At 45.5% G+C, this 10,992-nt stretch overlaps 1 protein-coding gene across 1 annotated transcript in view; it reads right to left on the reverse strand.

The window, feature by feature from the left end:
* Ube2h (ubiquitin-conjugating enzyme E2H) overlaps nucleotides 1-8,034 on the reverse strand; it is a 114,402-nt gene extending 106,368 nt beyond the window's left edge. The window contains exon 1 of the mRNA XM_005402418.2: nucleotides 7,552-8,034. Coding sequence (XP_005402475.1) covers nucleotides 7,552-7,604 — 53 coding nt within the window. The 5' untranslated portion in view covers nucleotides 7,605-8,034. The remainder of the gene's footprint in view (nucleotides 1-7,551) is intronic.
* Between the last annotated feature and the right edge of the window lie 2,958 nt (nucleotides 8,035-10,992).

The raw sequence follows: 10,992 nt of genomic DNA on the forward strand, positions 1-10,992 counted from the left end.
GGAGGCTGAGGCAGGAGGATCATTGCAAGTTCGAGACCAGCCTGGGCTACAAGGTACACTCAAGGCCAGCCTGAACTGCACAGTGAGACCCTGTCTCAAAAAGGCAAAAAAGAAAAAGAAAAAGAAAAGAAAAGAAAAGAACAGTTGCAAAAATATTAAGCAAAACCTGGGCAAAGGGCAGGTATGGTGGCACAATTCCGTAATCCCAGCACTCTGGGAGGCTGAGGCAGGTGGATTGGTCCAGTTCAAGGCCAGCCTGGGCTACATAGTGAGACCTTGTCAAATAAGTAAATAAATAAGGAAAAAAAGCAGACACATGTAATATGACCACAGCAGCTTGAAAAAATATCCCAAGAAAAATAACACACAGGAAAAACCCATCAAAATGTTAGCATTTAAGAACAATAGTTATCGAAGGGTAGTATCTGGACCAAGAGCACCAGCATCACCTAGCTCAACAGTTTTAGAAATGACAGCTGGGTGTGGTGTTGCACAACTGTAACCCCAGCACCTGGGAAGCTGAGGCAGGAGGATTAATCCAAGTTCAAGGCCACCTTGGGCTGAAAAGTAAATTCAAGGCCAGCCTGAATATAGTAAAACCCTGTCTCAAAAGACAAAAAAAAGACAAATCTGCTGGTCACACCTGTAATCTCCACATGCAGGAGGCTGAGGCAGGAGGATCACTGGGAATTTGAGGCCAGCTTGCGTTACTTACTGAGTTCAAGGCCAGCCTGAACTACATAGTGAGACCCTGTCTCAACAAAGGGGAAAAAAAAAAACAAAAAAAACAAAAAAGGTTAAAAAAAAAAAAAAAGCCAGACTTTCCAACCCCTCTCTAAACCTACTGAATCAGAAAACTCCAGTGACAGGATAGAGTACTCTGTATTAACAAACTCTCCAAGTAATTAAGATCACTAAAGTTTAAGAACTACTGTTTCAAGGATAGGATTATAGATGACTCTTTGTAACCTCTATTTTCCTTAATTACCTTATTACTTTTACAGTCCAACTAAGTCTTTTCATTAAATAATTTTATTAAGACATACACTGTGCATCTATAGGTAAAAAATTATTACACTATAAGCACTGTAATATAAAGTCTGAATTGTATACTATTGTAGTTACTTTTCTCGTTGCTAACACAAAATACCCAACACCCAAAGTTAGGGAAGGAAAGGAAAGGTTTATTTGGCTCACAGCTTGTAGAGGTTTCTGTCCATAGTCTGCTGGAAAAAAAGGCAGAGTGGCATGGCAGACAAGCATTACAGAGGAGAAACAGTTCCTGGTGAGCAGGAGGTAGCAAAGCAACCAAGGGACCTTAGCAGTTGCTTTCTGCCCCTTTTATACTCTTATCTAGGCTACTGGGTTTAGGGCAGCACCAAATCAATCAGTGGACTGATTTAGTAATCACACACCCTTAGTCCCAGCGTCACACACACTAAACTCAGCTACCTCTGAAAAAGCCTCACCTATGGCTGCATGAAGCCCTGAGAGGACATCTAGACACAAATCATAACACATAAGAAGTGGTGGTTCTTAGACTCATCAAATATGCTGACACTGTACAAGACACCAAATTTAAATTAAAAAATAAATATATACACATACACATACATACCAGTCAAGGTGCTAGGAAAACTGTATCACTAGAAAAGCCAACAAATGTAGGTTCTTTTAATGCATGCACACAATAGGAAGAGAGATCTTTATGAGTCACATCTCCAAAAGATATTTTTCCCCTAAAAGCTGAATCTTTAGGCTTGTAATTTACTAGAACTACACTGCAGGAATCAGATGTGCTGAAGCTGTGAATGCTTGCTTATAGGTTCTTATCTAACCAAAATTAGTACCAGTGTATTTGTCACCAAAATCTAGCCAGACAAGACAAATTCAGAACACTGTGAGTTGCCCAACCTTTAACTTTTATTTTGAACACCATAAAACTGTTCCAACTTTCATCTCACCATCTCACTGAAAAGCCACAGGAAATAAAATGCAAACCACAGGTTCCCAGTTGACACTGGAGCTAGTTAAAAGATTACAGAATTGTCTATACTTTGAACACAAATTAAAGAGTAACAAAGCCCACTAACTTAGGGATGGAATAACTACTGATTAACAGCAAAATACCAGCTGGGTGGTACATGCCTGTAATCCCAGCACTCAGAAAGCTGAGGCAGGATTGCCTCAGCCTGGGCTATGTAGGTGTTCAAGACCATCCTGAGCTACATAGCAAAACTCTGAAATAATGGCAAAATAACAAAAAGTCAAAGACAAATGTCTATACATTTTAATGTTTTTGTTTCCATTTTTTAAAGATCTATTTTGTTTTTCTGAGTTTTTGTTATTTGCTTGTTTTGTTGTTTTTTGAGACAGAGTTTCACTTTGTAGTTCAGGCTGGCCTTGAACTTTTTTTTTTTTCTTTTTCTTCCAGTACCAGGAATCAAACTCAAGACCTACAGAGCAGGCGCTGTGCCACTGAACTTGATCCTCTTGTCTCAGCATCCCAAATGCTGGGACTATAGGCATGCACCACCAACAGTTCATTTTTGAGATATGGTCCAGCTATGTAGTTCAGGCTGGCCTTGAACTCACTATTTAACCCAGACTAGCCTTGAACTCTTGCCAACCCTCCTGCCTCAGCCTCCCAAGTGCTGGGAGTCCTGGGATTATAAGCCTGTGCCAGCACTTGCTTTAAATAATTAAAAGGAATGCAAATTCTCATCCTATCACTCTTAAAACTTTTTCTTATGTATGTGCATGTGAACATGCATGTGTGCTGAGATCTAAACCCACAGTCTTGAGAGAGGTTAGCAAGCCATCTAATACTCAGCTACATGCCAAGTCCCTAAACTTTTATTTCTTGAAAAGTCAATTCTCAAAACAAATACAAGCTACTCAAAAAGCAAGGTTGTGGACAGAGTGCTGATCTGATATAAAGACAGAATGTCTTTTCTGATAAAAAGAAAAACTGGGGCTGGGTGTGGTAGCACATGAGTGTAATCCCAGCACTCACTTGGGAGACTGAGGCAGGAGGATTGTTGGGAGTTAGAGCCAGCCTGGGCTACAAAGTGACCTCAAGGCCAGCCTGAACTGCACAGTGAGACCTTGTCTCAAAAAAGGCAAAAGAAAAAATTTGTTCAGGAGTTCAAGTCCAGCCTGGGTTACACAAGGAGACCCTGTCTCAAGCCCCTATTGTTGTTGCTCTAACTAATTACACAATTAACATGACACAATTTTTCACCAGTAGACCCCCAACACTGTGCCTGGCCAAAGGAGGTGGTCAAATATTTGAGGCTTTAAATTTGTTATAGAAACCACAGCTGGGCATGGTGACGCAGGCCTGTAATCCTAGCACTCTGGGAGGCTAAGGCAGAAAGACTGCAAGTTTGAGCCCAGGCTGGGCACCCTGGTGACTTAGATTCTGCCTCAAAATAAAAAATAAAGAGCTGTGATGTAGCTCAGCATGAAGGTTCTGGGTTGAATTTCCAGTATCAAATAGAAAAACTGTAAAGCAGCCACCAGCATTTTATAAGACTCACTCATGCTGTTAGTGAGTGGAAGATACTGCCCCTTTCTATCACTGTGGAAGCTTTTAAGAGGGAAGCTTACATTTTTACCATACTTTTGAATCCCTGCCTATGAATCAGTCTTAAAGTGGCATATCCTGTCTTGGTCTTGCGCTTCTCCCTCCCTCTGAAAATCTTGGAAAATTCTTGGTATTGTAAATTTCCAAATCTTACACGAATATAACAGATATGATGTGTGCCAGGTCCCCATTATTACCAGATCCACTTTTCTAGTTTAACCTTAATTTCCCTAAACATTTCTTGTACTCCAACAGGTGAAGTTTTCCTTTCTACCCTTGAAAATATACTCCGTGAGTCCCGTAATGCCGTTCTCTAAGCCTCCCCAGCCCCTACCTCTTTTGTATGTAAACACACACTTGTCACACACTCCATCAGCTGTTTAGTAGCTCCACCCCTCCTTCTTTTCCGGGTAGTAACAGAGCAGCCAATGAGCTGCAAGGAGCTGTGCCTGCGGCCTTTTGCCTGCTTACGCTTTTCCAAAACAAGCAGCTCTAGCCTTCAGCAGGGGCCACTGGTTCACAGATAAAAGGATCACCAGAGCTGTGCAACAGGGTGAGACTAGCAACCCCCACCAACAAGGGAACCCATGTAATCTGAGCTGTTTGTTCCTCCACTGGGGAGAACTTAAACCGATATTCCTTTAGGGCAAATCACGCTTTAAGGTCACTAGAGCCCCAGTTCTCAGACAATCTAAATAACCAGGGGGTTGGAGAAGAAAACCTCAAAGGTTGCCAGGCTGGGAGGGGCACAGTGTCACCATCTACCTGACTCTGCAAACAAATGGCCGCACTATACAAGACTATTCCACAGGATCTGAGTTGGTTTTTTTTTTTTTTTTTTTTTTATTGGGACACATTCCTACAGCACCCAAAAGTCATGTAAATCAGTTTCTAGGCTCCTGGGGAGGTTTGCACAACCCTCAGCAGAAGATTCAGAAGAGAAAGAATGAGTGAGTCAGAGTTTCAGAACATAATCACCCAGCAGATTATTAAGTGCATCGGTGCAAAACACTCACTCCCTGCATAACTTGGAAGTCAGCTCTCCTCCTACCAACCCATCACAAAAGAATTATCACAGACTCCAAACAACAACCAGATAGTGCTGAAAGGAACCTAGCAAGGTGGTGGAAGGCAGCGGCCAATTAGTTACACATCCTCTGCCCTCCCTACCCCCACACCGCTACTTTCCTACTATATAGGTTCCCTGCCAAGCTGTAAATCGTGGTGGTATAATTATGCTCAGGAGACAGCCAAAAATGGGCTGAAACAGGAGACTGCAATGAAACCAGCTATCAGCCTCCACACCACGGAAATCATCAGGGGCAACGAGGGACAAGAAGTACTGTACATTCCTTCAGACCTTTCTTTCTACTTCCTCTCCACCATCTTTCATTTTCAACCCTCGGCCCTTTCACACAATTGTACTCATTCTAGTAGTGGGCTGGGGAATTTTCTCTTAAATTTCTTATGAAATATACCTTACTCAAAATTTGTGGGCCCCACTTAGGCCTACTGATGTGAATTCCACAGAGAAAGGAGGCCACAAAAATCTCTCAACCTCACAACATAAAACACACACAAACACACACAAAAGGAAATCTGAAAATTTTTAACTTCTGAACTACATTTGACCAGGAAATAAAGAACATGAAACAAAGATAACCTCTGTCTTAAATCCTGAAACTCTTATCCTCCTATCTTAAGAGATCTACAATTTTAAAGCGTTTCTGCTTTCTTTTGTCAGCAAGGAGGAAGGTAGGAAAAGAACAGAAGGCCAGTGCATCTTTGCCTTTCTTCATCTTCTACTAAAAATAAGCTATGAAATAAGCCACTTGGGGGGAGGGAAAAAAAGACACCCTGCTGTTCTTTGTCTGTTTTCCTCTTTCTCTCCACCCCCCACACCACGACTCCTAAATGCGGTAATCATTCTAGATGCCACAACTACTAACTGAACAAAAGGCACTGTATGGAAAAGGCATCAGGTCAAGTTAGGCCTCACACTTCATCCTCGATCTTTTAGAAATCTATGTACGTACATAATTGGAAGATCTGACATCGATCAAAAACAGCTGGAATTCTCCCCCTCACTCCACGCCAATTACACATTAGGTAGAAATTTGCATTAGGTGTGACAGTAACTCTCAATTCAATATAAAAATAACTCAAGAGTCTACCATGTCATTTCCTAGTTTCTAAACAAAAAACCTGCAACTGCTTTGTGTAAAATGTAGAGTCATAGTTACAAGTTTTCCTGCAATCTTATGAAAAGCCAACCTTACTGCTATCTATCACACATTTACAAAACAATCACGGCCACAAACAGCTCGGAAAGAGTTGATTTCACTTGTGCCTAGACATACATTTGGTACATGATACTTTTATTACTTGCTCCCTTCTAATCCCTGCCACTACCCCCTAAAAATTTTAAACTCCAAACCCTAAACTTAGAAGTTTATCTACTAGCCCCAATTCCTAGCCAAGTATTCGCTGGGCAAGAAGAAAAACACCTTGTTATTCCTGAAAAGATTATGAAAAAAATAATCTCTCATCCAGGCAACTTTCCCCCACCCCCCACTTTCAAACCATATGCAAAAACTACTTTTTAAAAACTTCAGCGAATTCTGTATTTGATAATAATCGATCTCTACAAAGAGGTAAAACAATCTATCAAAAACAGTAACAAATAAAAGGAAAAAGAAATTCACCTGAAAAATCTAGCCAAACAACTTGAGTTATATAAACAAAATCCTGCAACAGGGGGAAATGGTGGGGGGATGGCGGTGAGGCCGAGAGAAACAGGAGACAGGACTTTTTAACTGCCTTTCACACACTACCGCCCCCCTAGTCCCTTCCCCCTCTCCCTAGGGATTAGCTATTCAGAACACTGGACTCTATACACACACACACACACACACACACACACACACTCTCACACACTCACTCACTCTCTCTCTCTAAATTAGCCCTCAAAAAAAATTCCTCGATTTGTCTCAGGAACCTTCACGAATTTCTCCAGCTGGTCATGAAATAAATAATCAGTCTGGACTCCAACCAAAACCACTGCCTGAAGGACTCTTTTATCAGTTATAGCTTTCCCACTGCAACCTCGAGTGTATAAAGTTGAGGGGGTGGCAGGAAATAAAAGGTGTCACTTGGCAAGATCAGGGCAAGCAGTCCCCCAGAAGCTTATCCTCAGAGGGTTCTGCTTAGGTGGACAGTACAGGGGAGCGGAGAGCTCCTCTTTCTCTCCCTCCTCCCAGCTGTCAGATCCACAATATGGAGGAGGGTGGCTTGCTAGAGGGCCTGGGGGTCCTCACCGCACCCAACTATGGGTGGGTTAGGCTTTGTCAATGAAAAAGAAGGTTCTTCTAGGAACCAGAAAGCTTAACAGGAATCTATGATTTGAAACACACAGAGCTCTTTATTAGCAGAGGGGCTCTGAGCAGACTGCTCTTTTCCTAATATAGAAAGGAATCAGGAATAAAGGAGGTCGCTTGAGTTACCCCAGTTCAAGAAGCATTGTGAGCGCAGGGAACCGGAGCGTGGCTCAGGAAAGGAAGAAAGGCTTCCCCATCAGGAATTTCTGCCCTGAGCCCCTAAATCAAGAGAGAGCAAACAGGAAAGAGAAACCCTGAAGACAGGCTCGGTGGTGAAGAATGAGGCGGGTAGTCTCGCCAAAAAAAGAAAGAAAAAGGCCGTCTTGGGAGTCCGAACGTCGAGGCGGCAGGCTCCAAGGGAGCGGCAAGAGCGAGGAGCAGCGCACATTTCGGGGTGCTGCATAAAAAGGGGAGCTGGGAAGGCCCTGGCCCCTGGGAGGTGCCCTGGAGCCGCCGTCGCCAGGGGGAGGGAGCTCGGACAGTGGCCCTGAGCGCCCCGGGGCCCTTGCTCGGGTGCCGGGGGGTGCCCTGGGCCCCCCAGGCCGATCCCACACACAGCCCGACTGCCTCCTCCACGAAGGATACAGCTTGACCACGTCCGTGTCCATCCGCCTCTTGCCCGGGCTGGGGGATGACATGGTGTCGCCGCCGCCTCCCCGTCGCCTGCGCCGCCGCCGCCTCGCTCCCTTTCTCGGCCCGTCGGTCACGGGCCCGGCCGCGCCGGCTCCTCGGCGGAGGTGGCAACACGCCCGCGGTCCCGTCGGGTCCCGTCAGCCGCCGCCGCCGCCTCCCGCACGGGGAAACACCGGGCACCGTCCGGCTGGGTGGGGGTGGGGACCCCCGGCGCCCAGCTCAGCCCTCTCGGACTGTGGGTCTGCCGCTGCCCGGCCTGGCGTTCCTCGGAGCTGCGCAACGCTCCCTGCTGCCTGCGCTGCTCTTTCTCGCTCGCCTGCTCGCCTGCTCACCCTCTCGCCGGCTCCCAGCCGCCTCCACCACAAGCGGACGACTCTTGCTCAGTCGGCCTCTCTACCCCAGCCTCGCTCTGGGCGCCGTGACGTCACCTTTGTGACGTCATCACACGGGCGGGCCTGGTCGGCCCAAGGGGTGGGGCGCCGCCGCGGCGTGTGCTCTAGCAGGGCATTCTGGGAGGTGTAGTTCTTCTTGTGCCCTCTCACCTCTGCCTCCTCCCCCAAGCTCCCCAACACTTCATCGCTCAACTACCAGTGTCGTTACCATGGTCATAAGCAATGGTAGTAAATAATGGCAACATTGTCACCTTCATATGTTTTATGGACCTCTTCATATCCAGTTAAAAAGGCTGGATTTGAAGGAAGAAGGAAGCCAATGTAGCATTTACTCAGATGCCAAAATCTGGAAACTAGCCGGGCATGGTGGTGCACGCCTGTAATCTCAGCACTCGGGAGGCTGAGGCAGGAAGATCGTTGCGAGTTCGAGACCAGCCTGGGCTACAAAGTGAGCTCAAGGCCAGCCTGAACTGCATAGCGAGACTCTGTCTCAAAAAGACCAAAAAAAAAAAAAAAAAAATCTGGAAACTCCCATACCAGCAGGTTCCCTGCACTCTGGTCCCTCCTCAGATGGAGAGAATTTATTTTCAGATATTGCTGCAGCGTGGTTTCCTTAGACCTTGTATACCCAGTTCATTACTCTCTATACTTACAGGGCCACTATTTCAAGGACTAGAGTTGATTAAATTTATAAACTTCCCACATGAGTCTGTAGTGTCAGCATCTTCTGACCTACTAAGACCTACTAAGAATCTGCAGTTGAACAAGGTCCTCAGGTGACATCTATGCTCAATGAAGTTTGAAGAAGTGACACTGAATCCAAAACCAACCAGCCAGAGGGGGAAGGAAAAATATCTCCTATATTATATGAGATCCTCACTACTATCTATTTTCCAAAGTTATTTCTCTCTTTTTTTTTTTTTTCTGTCTTTTTGAGACAGGATCTTGATATGCAGCTCAGGCAGGCCTTAAACTCACTTTATAGCCCAGGCTGGTCTCGAACTTGGAACGATCCTCCTGCCTCAGCCTCCCAAGTGCTGGGATTACAGGTGTGCGCCACCACGCCCAGCCTTTCCAAAGTTATTTCTATTCCTTTGTTCCCATGAATAGGCTTGTACTGTACTTTGTCAAGCCAGGTGCTATGAGTTAGTGCCTCTCTGGACCCTACTCCCACACCTGCCCACACGCCACGTACACCTGTGGCAGAAGCAATTGGCTAAAACATCATTTGCTCCTATCATTCTATGCCTTAAAAGACAACTTATTTTTAAAACTGTAGGGGCTGGGGATTTAGCTCAGCAGCACAGCACCTGTCTGGCAAGCACAAGGTTGTGAGTTCGACTCCTGGTACTGGGGAAAAAAACAATAAATAAAATAAAATTGTAACATATACATAATAAAAAATGTACCACTTTAACCATACTTAAGTACACAGTGCAATTGCATTAAATATATTTAATGCTATGCAATCATTACTACTATTTCCAGATTTTCATCAATCCAAGCAGAAATCTGCCCATTAAACAGTAACTCCTCATTCCCATTCCCACCTTTCAGGCCTTGGTAACCTCTATTCTGTGTTCTGAAAAAGACGGTCTGTTTCAACTGCTTCTAAAAGCAGCTCTTTCCTATTTCACATAGCAAACCTGTCAGAAGTAGGACAGGTCTGAATGAAAAGACTTTTCACCCGCTTTACTTGACCATTTTGTTAAAGGGAGATAAAGATGGAGCAGATATTTTTCATGTTCTCGTGTCTCCTCTAGGCTCCCTGGGCTTCTATTGTTACCTCATCTCCCAGAATGGCTCCCCACCCTCCCTCATCTGATGAACTCCCACTCCCAGGCAAAGGCAGTGGTTCTCATACCCAGGTGTACTTCAGAATCACCTGGGGAGCTTGTTAAGCTACAATGGCCAGGCACCTCCCCAGGGAGTTCAGATTCAGAAAGCCTTCAGCCTGGACATCCCTGTATTTAACAATCTCTCCAGACAGATGGTTCTGTTGCAGACCAAACTTTGAGAACTACTTCATTTAAGATTCCACTAGGCCTCAGGCTTTCAGAACATCTGCCTGAGCTCCCCAGGTGAGTTCCATGCAGCAGAACTTCCTGTGCCAATAAGGCAGGGCCCACCGGCCCTCCGGCCCTGCCACACACAAACATCTGAGAGGAACGGCAACCAATAGAGAGGGCCCAAGGTGGTGTCTCTAGAATCACAGGACAGACAGAAAGAAGGGGTCAAGACAGGGACATATACTTCGGGAAGAAGGGCATGGAGTGGGGCCTAGAAACTCCCCCTGCTGCTTCACTCTATAACCAGAGGACCCAGCTCCTCAGGAGACTAAAGTAGGAAGATTACAAGTTTGAGGCCAACTTGGGCAATTTAGGCAGGCAGACTCTGTCTCAACAAAATAGTGAAAGCTAGGCATGGGGACACAAGTATGTAATCCAGCACTCTGGAAGGCTGAGGCAGGAGGATGATAAATTCAAAGCCAAGCTGGGCGTGGTGGCGCACACCTGTAATCCCAGGACTCAGGAGGCTGAGACAGGAGGATTGTTGGGAGTTCAAGGCCAGCCTGGGCTACAAAGTGAGTTCAAGGCCAACCTGAGCTACATAGCGGGACCCTGTCTCAAAAAGACAAACAAACAGACAAAAAACCAAAAAACATAGCCAAGCCAGGCATGATGACACACGCCTGTAAACCTAGGACTCAGGAGGCTGAGGCAGGATTGTTGTGAGTTCAAGACCAGCCTGGGCTATAAGGTGAATTCAACACCTGCCTGAACTGCATAGTGAGACCCTGTCTCAAAAAAGACCAAAAAATTTTTAAAAAATAAAATAAAGGAGCCGGGCGTGGTGGAGCACACCTGTAATCCCAGCACTCAGAGGAGACTGAGGCAGGAGAATCATTGTGAGTTCGAGACCAGCCTGGGCTACAAAGTGAGCTCAAGGCCAGCCTGAACTGCATAGCAAGACCCTGTCTCAAAAAGACAAAAAAATAAAA

Source organism: Chinchilla lanigera, unplaced genomic scaffold (genome assembly GCF_000276665.1).
Source record: "Chinchilla lanigera isolate Chin_1 unplaced genomic scaffold, ChiLan1.0 scaffold00078, whole genome shotgun sequence".
Classification (NCBI taxonomy): Eukaryota; Metazoa; Chordata; class Mammalia; order Rodentia; family Chinchillidae; genus Chinchilla; species Chinchilla lanigera.